General features: G+C 38.9%; 1 protein-coding gene across 2 annotated transcripts in view; it reads left to right on the top strand.

Moving 5' to 3' along the window:
- The window catches only part of LOC126325972 (cullin-3), a 244,749-nt gene that overhangs the window by 210,684 nt on the left and 11,111 nt on the right, over nt 1–22,954 (top strand). For both annotated transcript variants that reach the window (XM_049995469.1, XM_049995468.1), the window contains exons 12-15: nt 1,181–1,350; nt 11,117–11,255; nt 11,966–12,093; nt 15,773–15,831. In XM_049995469.1, coding sequence (XP_049851426.1) covers nt 1,181–1,350; nt 11,117–11,255; nt 11,966–12,093; nt 15,773–15,797 — 462 coding nt within the window. In that variant the 3' untranslated portion in view covers nt 15,798–15,831. The remainder of the gene's footprint in view (nt 1–1,180; nt 1,351–11,116; nt 11,256–11,965; nt 12,094–15,772; nt 15,832–22,954) is intronic.

Here is a 22,954-nt window from a genome sequence, read left to right as displayed (position 1 = left end):
GAAGAGTGTACTGTCACTTAACACGGAAAAAGTGTATTTTCACCCGGGAGAAAGTGTGTTTTTAACTGGGATATCCGGGAAAAATCGGGGAATTTTTTTCCTTGTCCACGTATACACCCTGTATTACTTATGTCTCGACCATCATCATCTGGAAATTAATGCACTGTATCATGGCTACATTTCAGGTTGTGTGGTAATGGTGTTTATAATTTACTAAACTGCGAGGCTTTTACTGCTCAATTCTGCACACTTACAGCTGTCTTTGGTTCATTTTGCTAAAATGTCTTTTGCCTTGCATCAAAATTACAACTTAGATTGGTGTGTTCTCTTTCAAGATATCTTGTGCATATTGTAATGAAATATGTAGTTGGTTCTAAACCAACTCAGCTCTCTTAAAATGGCTTTGTGTATGACAGAAACACAAAGTTTTTGTGGAAAATTTTGATTTTTTTGTAAATTTTATCTTTGGAATCCTTAAAATAAGAGACAGCATATTTTAACAATGTAGGTAAAGATACAGTGTTACTTACTGTAAAGAAGACATGTGAAGTTGCAGACAGGCACAATTAAGACACTTACATAAAGCTTTCAGCCACAGCCTTCATCAGCAAAAGAGAAACACACAGCATTCATATACACAAGCAAACCAACCTCATGCACCCATGACCACCAGCTCCTACATCACAGGCTGAAATGCATTTCAGCCCAAGATGCTATGGTTAGCTCATAACTCTTGTGACCTCAATTCCTTACATGTTTGTATTTGTAGACTAAGGTTATTGTTTCTCCAAGGATGATAACAGTGAGTTCTGATATGGCAAAGTGTCTGTTACGTATTACTGTAATGCCAGCCAGGTCTTAACAATAAAGATTTTCTGAAGGAACAAAAATTGCTTCAGAACTGCAATAGAATGGTCTACAATTATGTTTTTAAATTTCTCAACAAATTGAGAAACACTTCAGTTGTCGCCCAAGACAAAAAATTGATGTTCATAATTTTGTTGTTTCAGTGAGATGAAATTTGACTCTCATTGAAAGAGTCTAATGGAACTGTTACATATTACTAAGTCACTCATCTGTAATTGGCAGTATAAAAGTATTTCACTTAAGTTCAGATTTGAACATGCGTTGGCCATGCTATAAGCTTTAGTTTCACTGAATTAACTTCTTTTCATTGCAGGAAATCCAAAGTGAAACAGACATACCTGAAAGAGATTTGATCCGTGCCTTGCAATCCTTGGCTATGGGAAAGGCAACGCAGCGAGTTTTAATCAAAAACCCAAAAACCAAGGACATTGAGCCAAATCATTTGTTTTATGTAAATGATTCCTTTACTTCAAAACTCCACAGGTACAGTTTTTTGTAGCAAGAATCATTTGTGTGTGTGTGTGTGTGTGTGTGTGTGTGTGTGTGTGTGTGTGTGTGTGTGTGTGATGAAGGAAGTAGCTAAATAATATCTGCTGCTCAGTGCCGCCTCTGTGCAGTGAGTAGCAATCTATCGTTGCTGTCTCAGAAATAGTATGTAACACTGTACTTTAAAAGCTTTTACCGTTCTTACCCAAATCTAACCCTCACCCGAAAAATGAGACCCAGAATTCAAGGAAATCAAAGCCACACTTGAAATTACATCAATATGGAAATGAAGTTGGTTCATTCTAATATGAGATACAAATTAGATAGAGTGGATGAAGGTTACAGCAGTAGTAGTTGTTTTGAAGATGTAAGCTTAGCAGTTGAGCTAAAGCAAGGTTATTTTGTAGATCAATTTACTCTTTCAAACATTTAAAAACCACATAACTTGTCTGCGCAGAATTTATAATCTTACAAGATTTAAAAATTAATACTACAAGTCAGTTGCTGTGCTTCATTTTTGACTGTTATCACTATTCAGCATAAGGATAATATGAATATAAACATTACATAATACTTACATTCTTCCACATTTGCTGTTGTCTCACTCAAGTTTGTTAGACAAGCACGGTTTAAATGAGGTTGCAGCTAACACTAAAGAATACATGGCATAATGTTTACATTTGTATTATTCTTCGGATGAAGACAGTACATGAATCGCAATTCATAGGAACCATATCTCGTCACTTGTAGGGAAACATTGAAGACGTGATGTAAGCAGTATTGACTTAAATTGTACACACAGTCTTGCCAGTTGGCTTTTTTCATAGTAGGTTTTTAGTGAAGACTTCAGTTGTATGGCCAGCAATGCTTATAGAATAAGAATGAAATTAAAGGCGGAAATATAAAACAAAATTTCATTATATTTATCATGCAAATTTTGTGAAATATTGAAAAATATCAGTTAAATAATTATGAATCACTATCACTTGATTTAAAGAAAAATTGAGCCGTTCATAGAATTTGTTGACCTGGGAACAGCATTTGACAATGTAAAATGGTGCAAGATGTTTGAAATTCTTAGATAAATAGGGGTAAGCTATAGAGAGAGATGGGTAATATACAGTATGTACAAGAGGGAATAAATAATAAGAGTGGATGACCAAGAACAAACTGCTCGGACTAAAAAGGGTTTAAGGCAGGGATGTAGCCTTATGCCCCTACTGTTCAATCTGTACATCCAAGAAGCAATGATGGAAATAAAACAGAGATTCAGGAGTGGAATTAAAATTTAAGGTGAAAGGATATCAATGATAAGATTTGCTAATGACATTGCTTTACTGAGTGAAAGTGAATAAGAATTACATTATCTGCTGAATGGAATGAACAATCTAATGAATACAGAATATGGATTGAGAGTAAATCAAAGATAGACAAAAGTAATGAGAAGTAGCAGAAATGAGAACAGGGAGAAACTTAAAACATCAGGATTGATGGTCACGAAATAGATGGAGTTAAGAAATTCTGGTACCTAGGTAGTAAAATAACAAGCAACAGAGAGAGAAAGGAGGACATCAAAAGCAGACTAGTGGTGGCAAAAAGGGCATTCCTGGCTAAGGAAAGTTTTACTAGTATCAAACATAGGCCTTAATTTGAGGAAGAAATTTCTGAGAATGTACATTTGGAGCGCAGCATTGTGTAGTATTAAACATTCACAGTGGGAAAACCAGAAAAAAAAGATAATTGAAGTATTTGAGATGTTGTGTTACAGACAAATGTTGAAAATTAGATGGACTAGTAAGGTAAGGAAGGAAGAGGTTCTGCGGAGAACGGGAGAGAGGAAAGAAAAGTGTGGAAAACACCAACAAGGGAAGGGACAGAGTGATACGACATCTGTAAAGACATCAGGGAATGACTTCAACTAGAGGGAGTTGTAGAGGGCAAAAACTGTAGAGGAAAACAGAGATTGGAATACATCCAGCAAATAATTGATGACGTAGGTTGCAAGTGCTACTCGGACATGATGAGGTTGGCACAGGAGAGGAATTCGTGGCAGGCTGCATCAAACTGGTCAGAAGATGGAGGACTAAAAAAAACACTAGATTCCTTGTTGCTTAGTTCTTTGTACAGAGCATCGTCCTCCATACCATCTATTGCATTTGATATCAAACATTTTTTAAATGACTGTTGCACAGTATGATTTGGAACACAGTTCTATGTGTCATCAAACCATTGGCTCATTTGCGATAAAATTGCATGTTTTACATGTCCTGTCGGTGTCAGTTATCTGCCATTATTTGAAAGCCAGTCTGTTTAAACTCATTTAGCTTTTCCTTATTCAAAAGGATGTCAAGTATTTGCAGAATTGACATCATCATGCCTGGAATTACAGTCAAGTACCATTTGCTTTCTAACAGTTTTTGTCTTACTGCAGATATTGTATGGCCTGTGTACACATCTAACACCAGCAGATTGTGTAAATCAAGCATTGCACTAGGACTATGATTCCGTACAAGCCTAATCCACTCCAGCACCATGTCCTCCAAAATCACCTGCTTTCATTTGCTCATACAAATCACAGTTTATGGAAATGCTTTGAATTTCAATTACGTCTTTCACATGAAAACTACAAATGGAGCTAATTCATATCCATCTGCTGTGGAAGTAATCACGATGGACAGCCACAGTTTTTCACTCTGATAAATGAATATTTATGTCTTTCTTTTCTCTGGCATCAACCGTATAATTCGACGGAATGTCAAAATATGCAGGAGTTTGGTCAGCATGTCCTATCTGGCCAAGAAGGTATTATTTTTCAGAACACCATCTGATTATGAAGCGCTGAAGTACCACAAGTTTTTTTTTCATATTTTTTGGCAGCTTCTGTGCAATTGAAGTTCGCCTCTGAAGTGAAAAAACCCCAATCCTTCATGAAAAGACCGATCCAGTTGCAGCTAGCCTTAAAATTTTCGATTTTTTGCACTGAAGCAAATTTCATGTGCCTTAATTTTTAAAATTTCAGCATTCATAGCAGGCATTTCTGATGCTATGCATTAACAAACTTGTTTTAAATTACTTAAAGAGCATGATACCAGCCATCTTTTGACCCACTAAAGGCCTTCTTGGTGCTGGAATAATTTGTCTCTTTGCAGTCACCATCCTGTATCACAGACCTGCAACATGATTAGAACTTATTTCTGCAGATGATGTACCTTCCTTTTTGAATTTGGCACTGTAATGGAAGCACGTCATTGTGGTTCACTAACACCAACACTTCACAAAATTCACTGCTTATATTTGACAGCAAAAGTTAGTTGTGGTGGCTCCTAGTGCCATTTTTGAGAACTTCCATTTGCTTTGCACTTGATTCTCAGTTGCAGGTGGTTTTTTGATGCTGAAAACTGGAAAAAGTGTGGCTTAGCTTCCAGTATATACGGTATACACTTCTTATTTGCAGTTACTCTAGTTTTCACTTACATAGAAAGTTTTAATCCAGACAGATACTTTGATAAAAGAATTGCTGGCACTCGAATCTGTATATGGTATTAACATTTTTGTTTTTCAGAAAAGCTTTTCTTGTTGGTGTCAGTCTCCATTTTTTGTCCTTCCTACTTCAGTCACTGTCCATTATTTTACTGTCATAATAGCAAAACTCACCTACTACATTTAGTATCTCATTCATCAATAGCAAGACTCACATTCTATACTTAGTGTCTTATTTCCTAATTTCATATTCTCAATGTTGCCTGATTTAATCACACTACACTTCAGCACCTGTATTTTTCATTTGTTTATATTCATTTTATAACTTATTTTCAAGGTTTTACCCATTCCCTTTTGCTGATCAGAGTTGTTTGCAACGTGTGACCTAATTACTGTGTCATTGGAAAATCCCAAAAGTTTTCATTTCTTTAATTCTCTTTTCTAATTTCTCCTGGGTTTCCTACATTGCTTGGTCAATATACACATTGAATAACTTGGGAGTTAGACTGTAACTCCCTTCTTAACCCTCTAGCTGTGGGTGACGTGCATGTGTGTGTTCGGCTCTATCTACATAGTCTACAGGGGACACTGTTATTATGTTGGATGTATTGGGTTGATATGTAAGTTTGTAGCATTTTTCTATAAGTTTATAAGAAAAGCAACAGACTCACATAACAGAGATTTGACTCATCTATAATACATTCTCCTTATCTATTTATAGTAGTCTGTGAATACTGTGGCAAATTTTCAATTGTGCAACTGTAGCAATCATTGTGGTTTTGAAGAAAAGAGCATTTCATGCCCTATTCAGAGCGCGTTATCATCTGGACTGGAAGTTCCTTGATGAGTTGTTCAATAGAGAGCAGACAAGTGAAAATCTGAAGGTGCAAGATCAGGCGAATAATGTAGATGCAAAAGGACTTCCTAACACGTCTTCTATATATAGTGGTTTTTGTCAGTCTAGCAGAAAGCGGGTGGGCATTATTGTGGAGTAACATCTCTTTACACAGTCTTCGTGATCAGTATTCCTCAGTTGCATCTGCAAGACATATCAGTTGTCGGTTACACCTCAAGGGAGCAATTCATAGTACGTCACACCACTGCTGTTCAATCAGATGCGTAACATTATCTTTTGTGAATGCCCATAGGTTTTCATATGGGGAGATGCTGCTTTGTTTTGGCTCAACTACTACTTTCTTTTCCTTATGTTGGCATTAAGACACTATTTCTCATCACCAGTAACAATACAGGATAGGAATGGTCGGTGTTATTCATGAGCCAATTGATGACAAGCAAGCAGAAATGCACATAAGGCCACCTGCTGATTTTTGTGATTTTGGCTTAGATCTTGTGATACCCATCAGTCTTGGCATTTTTGTTTTGTATATGGGTATTCCAGATGCTATGAGTTTATTTATCAATTTGCATTTTTTATTTGTAGTTCACTATTGCTATTTGAGTTTACATATTGTCTTTTTGTCATTTGGAGGTGAGGAGAGCTGTGGACACTAGAAAATGGAATGCCAAGTGGAGAAGTCTAAACATTTCCAACATAACACTTGTGTCTGAGTTCAACAGAAGGGTGACAGCAATGGAGACAGCTAGAAACATTTGCACTGTGTATGGGGATACCATTGTACAGAGTGCAGCAAGAAAATGGTTCTGTTGTTTAAAAGAGAAGTGTTTTGACATTAGTGACTCTCCACATTCAGGAAGACCCCTTCGGGGTTTAATGAAGGTCGTGTAAACGCATGAATCCACACCAATCCACATCATTGTACTTGAGAACTGGCAAATGGTGTGAACTGTGATCATTCCACCATTATGCAACACTTGCACGCAAGGGAAAAGATTCAAAAATCGAATATATAGGTACCGCATGCTCGAAGCCAAAATCACTAAAATAACAACTGGTCATCAGCAATTGGCTTGTGGCCAACACCACCATATGCTATCCTATATCACTACTGGTGACTGGAAATGGTGTATTTATGCTAACATTTATATTTAGGTGTCGGGAAGTCATTTCTGAAAGTATTTGGATGGAATGTAGTCATGTATGGAACTGAAACGTGGACAATAAACAGTTTAGACAAGAAGAGAATAGAAGCTTTCGAAATGTGGTGCTATAGAAGACTGCTGAAGATTAGATGGGTAGATCACATAACTAATGAGGAGGTATTGAATATATTTGGAGATAAGAGAAATTTGTAGCACAACTTGACTAGGAGAAGGGATAGGTTGGTGGGGCATATTCTAAGGCATCAAGGGATCACCAATTTAGTATTGGAGGGCAGCATGGAGGGAGACCAAGAGATGAATACTCTAAACAGATTCAGAAGGATGTAGGTTGCAGTAGGTACTGGGAGATGAAGCAGCTTGCACAGGATAGATTAGCATGGAGAGCTTCATCAAACCAGTCTCAGGACTGGAGACAACAACAACAACAACAACAACAATAATAACATACTAACATAAGGAAAAGAAATGAATGGTTGAGCCCAAAAGAAGCAGCAACTCCCTCTACAAAGACCTGTGTGCATCCACAAAAGATAATGTTATGCGCCTAGTGGAACAGTGATGGTGTAGTGTACTACAAATTGCTGGCCTTTGTTGTCAATGACTGTTTTTAACACCTTGTAGACCCACTCCAGTAAGTCTGTGTGAGGTGATGCAACTCCATAATAACACCTGCCCACATTCGCCTAGACTAACAAAAACATTATTCAGGAGTCGGGCTATGAAGTCATTCTGCACCAACATTATCCGCCTCATCTTGCACCCTCAGATTTTCACCTTTTCTGCTCTCTATTGAACACCCTTCCAGGAACCTCATTTCCAGATTAAAATGTGCTCTGAACATGTTTTTCTACAGTTATGGAACCAAAAATTTACCCCAGCATTGACAAACTGTTGTAAATAGTGAAGGAGAAAACATTAGTCATCACCAAAGTCTCTGTTATATGTATCTGTTGTTTATTAAATCTACGGAAAAACACTACAAACTTACACACTACCCTATATCGTGTTTACTCAATTATAAGCCAACGCTTTTTCCCAAATTCGTCATTAGAAAACTACGGGGTCATCTCATATTTGCGTATTAGACTATTGTTGCTGTGGTCTATGTTTTTACATTATTTAACAGATTGATGTAGGGGTGGTCTTACATTTACGAAGGATGCTTGGGCTATTGAGGTCAAGTGCAGATTTATTTTGAAAAATTCAGGAGGGTAGGTATTGACCTTGGTCGAACACTTGCTCAATAGGGTATTGACCTTGCTTGAACATGTGACATTTGACTCTCGTGGCACTAGTGCAAGGGATGTGAGAGGCACAATGAACTAACCAACACAACAGTGTATTGCTCCGCGTAAAATTTAACAGTTTTATGAAACAGGGGATGATACAGAGTTTAATACTAACATCTTGCAAGGCTGTGTCATATTTGAACAGTTTTGCAATAAAAAATCTCAAACATGTTTTCATACATTTGTGGTTGTTGTAAGTAATCTTAACATTGAAAAGTTAACGTGCTGTCCTTCAAAAAACATTAAATAATAGTGAACACAAGGCAGTATTTTATTTAATTATGAGATACTGTAGTGATTTACCAGGTGAGTCACAAATGAGAAATTCGACCAGTATTCATGTATTGGAATACCAGGTAAAACATTACCATAATCAGCTTTAGAACAGATGACGACATTCAGATGAAACAATAAATCAAATTCATCCAGAATTAAATGTCTGGAAAACTAAGTAACTCATAGTACAGTGTCTGTAATTGTTATCACGTGAATAAATCCCAGCAGCAAGGCTAATCGTGGAGATGGTACCAATGGATGTCACTAGAGCATGGGACTAGTGAAAGTTTGAGAATTTTACTGAACTATCTTCTAGTTATGAAGTAGTTGATGTTGTTGCACATATGATCTGTACCATAGAAGTCATTGCAGATTGTTTTTCACAATTACTCCAGCACAGGATTGGGGAAGGGTTGGAGGGGAGCAGCAGTACTGGCTTGGCTGGGAATGGTGATGAGTGAAGGGAGGGTAGTGGTGAGTGGGTTGCAAATTATGTCACACTGTGAACCATGGGAACCTATACCACTTACTTGGCTTTTTATTAACGTCTACTGCATTTAAACTCAGTTTGCCTGAATTCTACTGGAATTGACCTTAAAATTGGACAGTTACATGACAGTGGTATACAATTTTGCTGGAGGCAGTAAATGTCTAGACAGGAGCCAGTGGAATACTTATATTTCTTGTTACAATGTCGTCGACACTCACTGTGAGATATGATGGGAAGGGAAGGTGATATGTCAGCTGCTGGTTTTACGCAGCCAGTGAAAGATTAACAGGCAGACAATATGTTTGGAAGTAAGACACTTCGTAACATCCTCACATCAGTATAGAAGTGATAAGCAATATATATTCAGAAAAAAAATCGGCTGCATTGTCAAGTTCCATCGTATCATAACTTCAGATATCGCAACATATACGGAAGAAACAGTGAAAATATTTGTGATGCCAAAGATATACATTTCACAACTGTACTATTAGGATGATGATGGTGGTTAAAAATAATGATACCAAAGAGGACATGGTAAGCAACAAAGATAGTGAAGATAAAATTAGTGTAAACCATTTCTTATTGTTTATTTTATTTCTTTTTGTGGTAATTTCCAAGAATGACTGCCTATCAAATGCACTGTTCCCTAGTGACATATATTGAATGTCTGACTCTGTTGTTAATAAACAAAATACCTACCTTCTCCCATGCTTTAATTTAAAAATACTGAATTACTTTTTCAGTCTGCTTTCACAAATCAGTTGCACAGTAGCAACACAGAGCTGCATGCTGATTGATTTGTATGAGCACACTGAGTGAGTAAATCAGTTTTTTAAAAATTAAATCATGGTAGAAGGTAGGTAAAGCAATGTTTATTAACAGTAGAGTCAAACATTTGATATACATCGCTAGGGGCCAGCGCATTTGATAGGAATTTCTTAGAAATTGTCCTTCTGTGTTATCAAAATGTAGACAATCAGTAAGTGGCCGAAGTTTGAAATAGGCGTAATGCTAACATTTTACGCAGATACTGAATGTCAGTTAAACAGTTTCTAATTTTTATTAGTCAGAATATGTTAAAATTTACTTTTTCCCAAGGAATCTCTTTAAAAATGAGGGGTCTTATATTCTGGGTCTTTTATGCTCGATTACATATGGTAATTATCGAATAAAATTGGTCAAAACAAATTAACTACAGTTAGAAGTTCAGAATTACTGCCTCCATTTCATGTTGCCAACTATTATATAACAGTATTAAATGTATAGATCGTTTTCCTCCTCTTAGAGGAAACACATTGACAGAAAAACAGCTAGACATTGCCTATGTGCCTGTCTCGCATTAACGCCATATTGTTATTTCATCCCAGATTCTCCATTGTTCATCTATTACACAGGTGAGAGATGAACTTCGTTCTCTGTATTGTATCACTAATAACTTGAGAGATGCAAAGACTGTATTGTAGTCAGCATTGGTTCAAATGGCTCTAAGCACTATGGGACTTAACTTCCGATGTCATTAGTTCCCTAGAACTTAGAACTACTTAGACCTAACTAACCTAAGGACATCACACACATCCATGCCCGAGGCAGGATTCGAACCTGTGGCCATAGCGGTCGCGCGGTTCCAGACTGTAGTGCCTAGAACCGCTCGGTAGTCGGCATTGGCAAACACTTTTTTTGAATGTGCAGATGCTGGAAATTTAGGTTTCTTTCTTTAATCTGTCTTCTACGAAGGTCATTAATAATGTCTTTCATGCTCATCCGTTTCTCGGAAACCCAAATGCACCTTTGGTTAGCTTCTACGTCATTCCATTTTTTAAATTGACACTTTGTGTTAATATTTTGCAACCATGACTCAGTGATTTCCTATTTTGGTAATACCCTCATGTGTTAGTGCCTGCCTCCTTCAAATACGAATGCATTCCCCCATCAATCTCAAATATGCGGCATAAATGTGGAATGGTTGTTGTCTATTCCATGTGCCTTGTTTCAGTTTAGATTGTCTAGTGCTTTGTTGAATTATTCTTGCAGTGTACAATCCCATCTCATCTTCAGTCACTTCCTCTTCCCTGTTTATGATATGTTTGCTATTTCTAACTCTATGCCTCTCAGACTGTGTTTATGTACAAGTTTGGTTTAAAATAGATATTACATTCGTTGAAGCTGAATGTGAAAGCAAACTAATTCTGTAAAATGCTTATTTTAGGGTAAAGATTCAGACAGTTGCAGCAAAGGGAGAGTCTGAGCCAGAGAGACGAGAAACACGTAATAAAGTTGATGAAGACAGAAAACATGAAATTGAAGCAGCTATTGTACGAATTATGAAAGCGCGCAAGAGAATGACTGTAAGTGCAGTGTCTTTCCTTCAGCTTATTATGTACTCCATTGTAAGTGCAGTGTCTTTCCTTCAGCTTATTATGTACTCCATTCTTTTGTGGGACATTCCTGATTTCATTATAGCTGTGTAATTTTGAATTATATGAATGAACTGACCTTGCAGTACCAAAATCTTGCCAGATGTGGTACTGGTACACACCTGAGACAGTACTTGGTAACTACCAATGCTGCATTGGATTCAGTAACCTTAGAAGACAATAGTTGCCAGTTATGTTTTTGCCTACATGTTTGTTCATACTTTATTTAAGTGAAACTTATACCTATAAAAGTGATAGATAGAACCACATAAAATTTCTTTTAAAGTAATGTAATTATTTTTTAAATTTTAATTTTGAATGTAAAAACTAAAGGTATTGCTGTTTGCCAGTATATTCATTCTCCGGTATGTTCGTGACCAACTGCAGTTTCAGGCTGCAGCTGGACTTCAATAGACATTTAATACAAGGTAATTATAGATGATTGAAGCAGCTTCACAGATTTGCAGCCACATTTTGATCACAATATGTTAAAGAGGGCCATTCACGTTTCTTCCAGTTCTAGGATCTTCTCATATGCACTTCTGATAAAAGTTCTATGAGCCATTTTTAGTTAGTTGTCACTTCTGCTTTAACATTTGGTAGTAACATGTGCCATTTACAATTAATTGGATTGATTTCAGCACAACGTCCTTGTAACAGAGGTAACGGAACAGTTGAAAAGTCGATTTCTTCCGTCACCTGTTATAATCAAGAAGAGGATAGAAGGATTAATTGAGAGGGAGTACTTAGCAAGAACACCGGAGGATAGGTAAATGTGTAATGCACTATGTATAAGTTAATAAATAACTGTGTGTTGTTTCAAGTTGTAATTTTATGCTTACAGGTGGTAATTTTGTTCAAGGAGGAGGTAAAAAATTAGCATCTGTAAGTGAAAAATGAAAACTTTTAAAGGCTTTACTAAGGCTGCTAAATAATTTTCCAAGCAGTTTTTCAGTTGTCATGTTGATGTAATACATAATGACTTGTTCATTGCTGCTCTGTGCTCATTTTGCCAGAACTTGATCTTTCCATGGGTATAGGCATTTCATGTTTTCAGCTTATGCCACTGGCAGACAGCTGTTTAACTACTGCTTGCAATTTATCTCCTTGGAAAGGTTTCGTGGGTGCAAAATTGAATCTGTTTTCAAATACTCAGTTTGGGAAAAGTGTGTGTGTGTGTGTGTGTGTGTGTGTGTGTGTGTGTGGGGTGAGATTGTATGTGTAAATAAGGTGAGGCTTTATGCTTAGTACCTATAAAGTAGTTGTTTTCTTACTCTCATTTTAAGATGAATAAATGTTGTCATTTTTCGATAATATGTAGATAGCTCTTCAAACTGTAATTAGGTTATTGAACTTAAAACTCACATGCTCACTTTCTAAACATTAAACAAACTGCAACCTGGGAAAACTTCACATAATCTTTTATTACAGTGTTTTTTTTGCTGACAGTAACAATCACATTCAGCTGAAAAACCCCTCCTTAAGCATTCCTTTTGTTGATTTCACATTACCTGATGAAAACTGTGCGAACTGAGTGCTGGATCACATGCTTTTAGTTGAAGCTTCTATCCTTGTTCATTAACTTTTCCACTGCTACAGACTTGCTCTCCAAATACTGTTGCATGTACTGAGAGACAAGTTCTGGTCAATGCGAAATACTTATCATCTGATTTTTTGAAAACTATTAGATGAAAAAATTTGATATTTGTGCATCTTAGTCTGTTATTTCCACTCCATAAAGAACAGAATTTCTTTTCGTTATCCATTGTACCTCTACGTTTCACTGAATTAAGTAAAACACGGCATAAAATTTTAAAGATTTTGCAGCATTAAAACGTACTGTGTAAACTTTGTGTATAGTTGATTTTAGTGCCTACTTAGCAGTAAATGAAATGTAGATAAGATATTGAAATTGTATTTAAAATTGAGAGCAGCAGAAGACTATCTCATTTCATTCTCAAGTTTCACAGCTGAAGGACGGTCGCGCGCAACATACCTATTCATCTCTTTGCACATCTCAACTCGTGGTCATAAAAATCATCTTATCTAAAACGAGTCAAGATAACTAAATGATGTTTCTTGCAAAAGTTAGTATGCAATGCGACACATACATTTTATGATAAATACACCAAGTTCAATGGTATACTCACAAATGAAGAAAGCTGCCTCTTGCTTTTTTGGATAGCTGCTTAAGTCAATTGTAACCATCTTACTTCTATATTTCGAAATCTTGAGAGACATACCAAAATAATATTGCAACTGCTGAACTAGTATGCAGGGTTCATAAAGGAGCTAATGGAGATTTAATGTGATAAGTGACTGAATCAACAGTGAGGTGGTAACTTCAGTTTACATAAAATTTGCAATCCAGTGCCCAGTTTGCTTAGATGTCAGTGGAAATTTTATCGGCCTAATTTTAGAATTATGGGAGAGTGTAACTGCAGTGGAACACTGAGGGAAACAGTTGTTGTTGTAAGAGACCATGCGTGTCTTGTATGGTTCCCAGTTTAGTGCAGAGTCCAAGCAGTGGAAAACTGAAATCTTGAGTTTGACACAACTGGAGAAGACACATAGGAAAGACGTAGAAATGTTAAGCAAATTTATGAATTCATAAATCTAGAGATTACAATTTTTGCCAGCAAAACTTTGAAGCATCACATTACTATTACCCCCCTATACTTGGCACTTTACCTGCCAACAGAAGATATAACTTAAAGTTCCATGCATGATTAGTCACTGGGCATTAGCCTATGTGAAAATAATGTATAGTATAAGTCACTCAGACCGTGTTGTTGGTCCTTGATATACAACTGCCACTTCTTTAAAACTGTGTGCACTAATATTCAAAACTTAAATGATCCGGTATTAAATGGCAGTATTGATGATACATAGAATTTACTGTTGGTGTTGAACTGCAACTTCGTATGTCACTTTGTTGACAACATCGTATGTCAATTTTTATTTAATGTATGGCTTAAAATTTATATTCCATTCATTTTTCATCTAATATTTTATTAATAAAATGCATTATACTATCATAATTTTATGTTTGTTTGATATAAAGATCACAATATATTTCTTCACTCTCCTCTAAAGCTGAATTTTTTACGTATCGGTTTGCTGTTCACTGTCTCTGTTTTCAACAGCATGCAGAGTTCATGTGTGTGTTCATCAAGTACATTAAATTACTGAATTGTTTTCAACACATGCAATCTGTTTTTTCAGTAAAACAAAGTCAGTAAAGTGTACAGTTACACTTGAGTGTTTATTGTATGTCATACAAAGTACAACATATATCTAAAGACAAAGATGATGTGACTTACCAAACAAAAGTGCTGGCAGGTCGATAGACACACAAACATACACACAAAATTCAAGCTTTCGCAACCAGCAGTTGCTTTTTCAGGAAAGAGGGAAGGAGAGGGAAATACGAAAGGATGTGGGTTTTAAGGGAGTGGGTAAGGAGTCATTCCAATCCCGGTAGCAGAAAGACTTACCTTAGGGGGAAGAAAGGACAGGTAGACATTCTCGCGCGCGCCCACACACACACACACACACACACACACACACACACACACACACACACACACACACAAAAGCAGACATTTGTGAAGGCAAATAGTTTTTGCCTCCACAAATGTGTGTGTGTGTGTGTGTGTGTGTGTGTGTGCGCGTGTGTGCGCGTGTACCTGTCCTTTCTTCCCCCTAAGGTAAGTCTTTCCGCTCCCGGGATTGGAATGACTCCTTACCCTCTCCCTTAAAACCCACATCCTTTCGTCTTTCCCTTTCCTTCTCTCTTTCCTGAAGAAGCAACCGCTGGTTGTGAAACCTTGAATTTTCTGTGTATGTTTGTGTATGTTTGTGTGTCTACCAATCTGCCAGCACTTTTGTTTGGTAAGTGACATCATCTTTGTTTTTTAGATATATTTTTCCCACGTGGAATGTTTTCCTCTATTATATTCAAAGTACAACATATATATTACTTACAGCTCACTATTGTTAGCTCTTTGTTACCATTACCAGTCTCCCTCTGTCTCCTGAAAGCTAGAGTTATTAGTTCCAAGATGTAAATATAATTTCAGACTTTCATCATCACACAAGCAAAAACAAATCCAGATAAAGGTTATTAATGATACACTGCTCTATCTGCAATGTTATTAAATGCTATTCATTATTACATTGAAAATATTACTTTTTATACTGTTTTTACAGGTACTATTTACTGTTAGCTTCTATACTTTAACTGCATTTAAAAAAATAAGCTATAGCAATTCTCACTGGACAGAAATTTGCCTGATGTGAATTTGTACTCAGTGATCTTTCTATCTTCAATTATCTTTCATCTTCATTCCACAGTTTTGTGGAACTTATGAGTATACTATTTCATTCTTTGGTAAATGTTATACTTCACTACCTCCACTAATGCATGTACTTCACATTTATTTCAGGAAAATTTACACATATGTTGCTTGAGCAAGATACCTGTTAACAAGATGCCTTTAAACAGGTTAGTAAAACTTTAAAGTTGCTATGGAATTATTTAAGAGAGGCCAAAATCATTTGTTGCCACTGAACAAGCGTTGGTTGCAGGTTCTTCATGAAGGGGTTGAGGGGCGTGGGTGCATGCATCCATAAGTGTAACTTGAAAAATATGTCGGAAGGCTCTAGCAATGTTCTCAGTCTAGAAAAGACTGTTTTGTGTAGCATATTATTTTATAATTACTTTTCAGTATACTAAATGCAAAAAAATTGATGTTGATGGTTCCTGTGAAGGAAGAGTTGGTCACAAACCAATACAATGAAGAAGCAGTACATAATAAATTTCATGACATTAAAATTTCTTTCACATTCCCATGTGAAATATGAAATATCATCAGTGCTCTCAAAAGTAACGGTTCGTATGATTAATGGTTCCTAATAAACAGCAACGTGTGAATTTGGATAGATTCATACTCACCATTTGGAGGAGACATTGAGCGAGAGACAGAAACATTTAAAAGTAGACTAAGCACCCTTCAGGTGCAGAAAACCACACACCTTCATACTCGCACAACTCTCACAAACAAGGTCACAAAATAATTCTTGAATACAGATAAGTAATAACCTGCAGACCCCTCACTGTCATGTCTGTAGCACACCACCTCAACTGTTCTCAACATCCTGTAGTCTTAATTTGAAACTTTTTCTGCTTTCCCCTGTAAGTTATGAAAGTAACTGTCCCACTGACATTCTCTATAATAAATATTTTTGTGCAGAACTTGGCAAACAAAATTCTCTCTTATGTATGACCTCGAGGAAGATCAGTTCAGATTCCGTAGAAATGTTGGAACACATGAGGCAATACTGACATTACAACTTATCTTAGAAGAAAGATTAAGGAAAGGCAAACCTACGTTTCTAGCATTTGTAGACTTCGAGAAAGCGTTTGACAATGTTGACTGGAATACTCTCTTTCAGATTCTGAAGGTGGCAGGGGTAAAATACAGGGTGCGAAAGACTATTTACAATTTGTACAGAAACCAGATGGCAGTTACAAGAGTCGAGGGACATGAAACGGAAGCAGTGGTTGGGAAGGGAGTGAGACAGGGTTGTAGCCTCTCCCCGATGTTTTTCAATCTGTATATTGAGCAAGCAGTAAAGGAAACAAAAGAAAAGTTCGCAGTAGGTATTAAAATCCATGGAGAAGAAATAAAAACTGAGGTTCGCCGATGACATTGTAATTCTGTCAGAGACAGCAAAGGACTTGGAAGAGTAGTTGAATGGAATGGACAGTGTCCTGAAAGGAGGGTATGAGATGAACATCAACAAAAGAAAAACGAGGATAATGGAATGTAGTCGAATTAAGTCGGGTGATGCTAAGGGAATTAGATTAGGAAATGAGACACTTAAAGTAGTAAAGGAGTTTTGCTATTTGGGGAGCAAAATAACTGATGATTATCGAGTAGAGAGAATATAAAATATAGACTGGCAATGGCAAGGAAAACGTTTCTGAAGAAGGGAAATTTGTTAACATCGAGTATAGATTTAAGTGTCAGGAAGTCGTTTCTGAAAGTATTTGTGTGGAGTGCAGCCATGTATGGAAGTGAAACATGGACGATAAATAGTTTGGACAAGAAGAGAATAGAAGCTTTCGAAATGTGGTGCTACAGAAGAATGCTGAAGATTAGATGGGGAGATCACATAACTAATGAGGAGGTATTGAAAAGAATTGGGGAGAAGAGAAGCTTGTGGCACAACTTGACTAGAAGAAGAGATCAGTTGGTAGGACATGTTCTGAGGCATCGAGGGATCACCAATTTAGTATTGGAGGGCAGCATGGAGAGTAAAAATCGTAGAGGGAGACAAAGAGATGACTACACTACGCAGATTCAGAAGGATGTGGGTTGCAGTGGGTACTGGGAGATGAAGAGGCTTGCACAGGATAGAGTAGCATGGAGAGCTACATCAAACCAGTCTCAGGACTGAAGACGACAACAACAACATTGCATTGAAGTATCTGAAGTTTTCAAACACCTAGTTGACCTCCTTCTGTTGCAGAGGGAGACAATTTAAGCCTCTGGTCATCTTCAGATGTTGGGAGAGGTGAGGCTGTGGTGATGCATTTGATGCCACTCATGCTGTGAGAAGTATCCCAGACAGTGGTTGTGTAGGCAATGAAATACACTCTATTGAATACATAATGACAGCATGTTACACTTTGGACAGGTTCTTCAATTTGGATGGTAGTTAACAGCTCAGTCTACTGAGCTTTTTGATGTAACATCTCACTGAACAGCTGTAAATAAGCACTCACTTAATAAGTTGAAAATAACACCACAATATAAACACAGACTAAAATATTTTGTCTACTCATATTCTGAGTTCCAGAAAGAACAAGACAACTGCCATACAGAGATGAATACACTAAGCAGATTCAGAAGGATGTAGGCTGCAGTAGGTACTGGGAGATGAAGAAGCTTGAACAGGATAGAGTAGCATGGAGGGCTGCTTGAAGCCAGTCTCAGCAGACCAGAACAGCAACAACATATAATAGAAAGAAACGTTCAACATGGGAAATATATATATATATATAAAAAAAGATGCTGTGACTTACCAAACGGGAAAGCGCTGGTAGACAGACACAATAAAAAACACACACACACACACACACACACACACACACACACACACACACACACACATCCATCTGCATGTATACAGACACAGACAGACATATGTAAAGGCAAAGGGTTTGGGCAGAGATGTCAGTCGAGGCGGAAGTACAGAGGCAAAGATGTTGTTGAGTGACAAGTGATGTACAAGGGCGGCAACTTGAAATTAGTGGAGGTTGAGGCCAGTTGGGTAACGGGAAGAGAGGATATATTGAAGGGCAAGTTCCCATCTCTGGAGTTCTGATAGGTTGGTGTCAGTGGGAAGTATCCAGATAACCTGGACGGTGTAACATTGTTCCAAGGTGTGCTGGCCATGCACCAAGACATGTTTAGCCACAGGGTGCTCCTCATTACCAACAAGCACTGTCTGCCTGTGTCCGTTCATGCAAATGGACAGTTTGTTGCTGGTCATGTCCACATAGGCTTCACAGTGTAGGCAGGTCAGTTGGTAAATCACGTGGGTGCTTTCACACGTGGCTCTGCCTTTGATCGTGTACACCTTCCGGGTTACAGGACTGGAGTAGGTGGTGGTGGGAGGGTGCATGGGACAGGCTTTACACCAGGGGGCGGTTACAAGGGTAGGATGGTGGTTTGGGGATTTCGCAGGGATGAACCAAGAGATTACGAAGGTTAGGTGGATGGCGGAAAGACACTCTTGGTGGAGTGGGGAGGATTTCATGAAGGATGGATCTCATTTCAGGGCAGGATTTGAGGAAGTCGTGTCCCTACTGGAGAGCGACATTCAGAGTCTGATCCAGTCCCGGGAAGTATCCTGTCACAAGTGGGGCACTTTTGGGGTTTCTTCTGTGGGAGGTTCTGGGTTTGAGGGGATGAGGATGTGGTTCTGGTTATCTGCTTCTGTACCAGGTCGGGAGGGTAGTTGCGGGATGCGAAAGCTGTTTTCAGGTTGTTGGTGTAATGGTTCAGGGATTCAGGATTGGAGCAGACCCACCTCCTCCAAACCTTCCAGGAATTACTCACTTCAAGCCTTGCCTCTCAATCTTTCTTGAAAAACATTAATCCTACTCCCAACATCACCACAGCTGAAGCCCAGGCTGTCCGTGACCTGAAAGCTGCCCGATCCATCATCATTCTTCTGGCTGACAAGTGTTCCACGACCGTGGTACTTGATCATCGGGAGTATGTGGCAAAACCTTTCACCTGACTCCGTCAACCTCCTGACCCTACAGACACCCCGCACACCAACCTTCTACATACTTCCTAAAATTCACAAACCCAAACATCCCGGCCGCCCCATTGTAGCTGGTTACCAAGCCTCCACAGAACGTATCTCTGCCTATGTAGATCAACACCTTCAATCCATTACTTGCAGTCTCCAATCCTTCATCAAAGACACCAACCACTTTCTCGAACACCTGGAATCCTTACCCAATCTGTTACCCCCGGAAACCGTCCTTGTAACCATTGATGCCACTTCCCTATACACAAATATCCTGCACATCCAGGGCCTCGCTGTGATGGAGCACTTCCTTTCTCACCTATCACCTGCCACCCTACCGAAAACCACTTTCCTCACCTTAGCCACCTTCATCCTAACTCACAATTTCTTCACTTTTGAAGGTCAGACATGCCAAAAATTAAAGGGAACTGCCATGGGCACCAGGATGGCCCCCTCTTACACCAATCTATTTATGGGTCGCTTAGAGGAAGCCTTCTTGGTTACCCAGGCCTGCCAACCCAAAGTTTGGTACAGATTTATTGATGACGTCTTCATGATCTGGACTCACAGTGAAGAACAACTCCAGAATTTCCTCTCCAACCTCAACTCTTGTGGTTCCATCACATTCACCTGGTCGTACTCCAAATCCCATGCCACTTTCCTCGACATTGACCTCCATCTGTCCAATGGTCAGCTTCACACATCCGTTCACATCAAACCCACCAACAAGCAACAGTACCTCCATAATGACCGCTGCCACCCATTCCGTATCAAACGGTCCCTTCCCTATAGCTTAGGTCTTCGTGGCAAACGAATCTGCTCCAATCCTGAATCCCTGAACCATTACACCAACAACCTGAAAACAGCTTTCGCATCCCGCAACTACCCTCCCGACCTGGTACAGAAGCAAATGAAAAGTGCCCCCCTTGTCCCAGGATACTTTCCGGGACTGGATCAGACTCTGAATGTGGCTCTCCAGCAGGGATACGACTTCCTTAAATCCTGCCTTGAAATAAGATCCATCCTTCATGAAATCCTCCCTACTCCACTAAGAGTGTCTTTCCGCCATCCACCTAACCTTCGTAACCTCTTGGTTCTTCCCTGTGAAATCTCCAAATCGCTTTCTGTACCCTTTGGCTCCTACCCTTGTAACCCCCCCCCCTCCCCGGTGTAAAACCTGTCCCATGCACCCTCCCACCACCACCACCTACTCCAGTCCTGTAACTCGGAAGTTGTACACGATCAAAGGCAGAGCCACGTGTCAAAGCACTCAGGTGATTTACCAACTGATCTGACCACACTGTGGAGCCTTCTATGTGGGCTTGACCAGAAACAAACTGTCCATTTGCATGAACGGACACAGGCAGACAGTGTTTGTTGGTAATGAGGATCACCCTGTGGCTAAACATGTCTTGGTGCATGGCCAGCACACCTTGGAACAGTGTTACACCGTCCGGGTTATCTGGATACTTCCCACTGACACCAACCTATCAGAACTCCAGAGATGGGAACTTGCCCTTCAATACATCCTCTCTTCCTGTTACCCACCTGGCTTCAACCTCCACTAATTTCAAGTTGTTGCCTCTTGTACATTACTTGTCACTCAACAGCATCTTTGCCTCTGTACTTCCGCCTCGACTGACATCTCTGCGCAAACCCTTTGCCTTTACATATGTCTGTTTGTGTCTGTATATGTGTGGATGGATGTGTGTGTGTGTGTGTGTGTGTGTGTGTGTGTGTGTGTGTGTGTGTGTTTGTGTACCTGTCCCTTTTTTCCCCTAGGTTAGTCTTTCTGCTCCCGGGATTAGAATGACTCCTTACACTCTCCCTTAAAACTCACATCCTCTCGACTTTTCCCCTCCTTCCCTCTTTCCTGATGAAGCAACCGTGGGTCGTTAAAGCTTGATATTTGTGCGTGTTTTTTATTGTGTCTGTCTACCAGCACTTTTTCGTTTGTTAAGTAACAGCATCATTGTATATTCCACGTGGGAAAAATATATCTTAAAACAAGATGATGTGACTTACCAAACAAAAGCGCTGGCAGGTCGATAGACACACAAACACACACAGACATACACACAAAATTCAAGCTTTCGCAACCAGCGGTTGCTTCTTCAGGAAAGAGGGAAGGAGAGGGAAAGTCGAAAGGATGCGGGTTTTAAGGGAGAGGGTAATGAGTCATTCCAATCCCGGGAACGGAAAGACCTACCTTAGGAGGAGAAAAGGACAGGTACACACACACACACACACACACACACACACACACACACACACACACACACACACACTCTCTCTCTCTCTCTCTCTCTCTCTCTCTCTCTCTCTCTAATGTCTGCGTGTGTGTGTGTGTGTGTGTGTGTGTGTGTGTGTGTGTGTGTGTGTGTGTGTGTGTACCTATCCTTTTTTCTCGACAACAGTATTCCTCGGCAAGGTAAGAAGTAACTTGTCTCCTATTTGGTAGAAAATTTCAAATTGGCTCTTGAGTCATTCAAAAAGTCTCTGGTGATGCAAGGTTTCTGATTTTCACAAGACACTTGGTTTTTGAGCGTATTTGCTAACAAAAAAAAAATTAAAGTAGAAACATTTCATTATTTGTGACTGTAAAATTAGATTTATATTGGACTTCTTGCTTACATAGATGCCACAACTGGTACACTATACAGTGAAGCTCATGTGGGAAAATTGGCCAGAGTCAACACATCATACTGTTGAAATTGCATCACCCAGGAAAACACACTCCCAAATTAATTTAGAAAAAGTATATTTCTCATGTAAACAGTGTGATGTTGCAGCATATATACCACCTTAGTTGTAACCATACCACCCACAAAAGAAATTCTGGAATGTTCACTTTTTGCTTCATTGTACTGTTATGTTACTATGAAAAAATGCATGTTATTGCGGATGAGTAGGAAAAACAATCTTTTAACATTTGAATACAATATTAGTGGTGTGCTTCTAGACATAGTCATGTTTAAATACACTATGTGATCAAAAGTATCAGGACACCTGGCTGGTTCCCTCCATCAGTAATGTTGGGATTCAGTATGGTGTTGGCCCACCCTTGATGCCAGCTTCCACTCTCAAAGGCATACACTCAATCAGGTGCTGGAAGGTTTCTTGGGGAATGGCAGCCCATTCTTCATGAAGTTCTGCACTGAGAAGAGGTATCATTGTCGGTCGCTGAGGCCTGTCACGAAGTCTGCGTTCCAAAACATCTCAAAGATGTTCTATAGGATTCAGATCAAGACTCTGTGCAGGCCAGCCCATTACAGGGATGTTACTGTCGTGTAATCAGT

The sequence above is a fragment of the Schistocerca gregaria genome, chromosome 2 (genome assembly GCF_023897955.1).
Source record: "Schistocerca gregaria isolate iqSchGreg1 chromosome 2, iqSchGreg1.2, whole genome shotgun sequence".
In the NCBI taxonomy this organism is placed as follows: domain Eukaryota; kingdom Metazoa; phylum Arthropoda; class Insecta; order Orthoptera; family Acrididae; genus Schistocerca; species Schistocerca gregaria.
The sequence above is the reverse complement of the archived record's forward strand: the minus strand, read 5'-3'. Positions and strand labels throughout refer to the sequence as shown.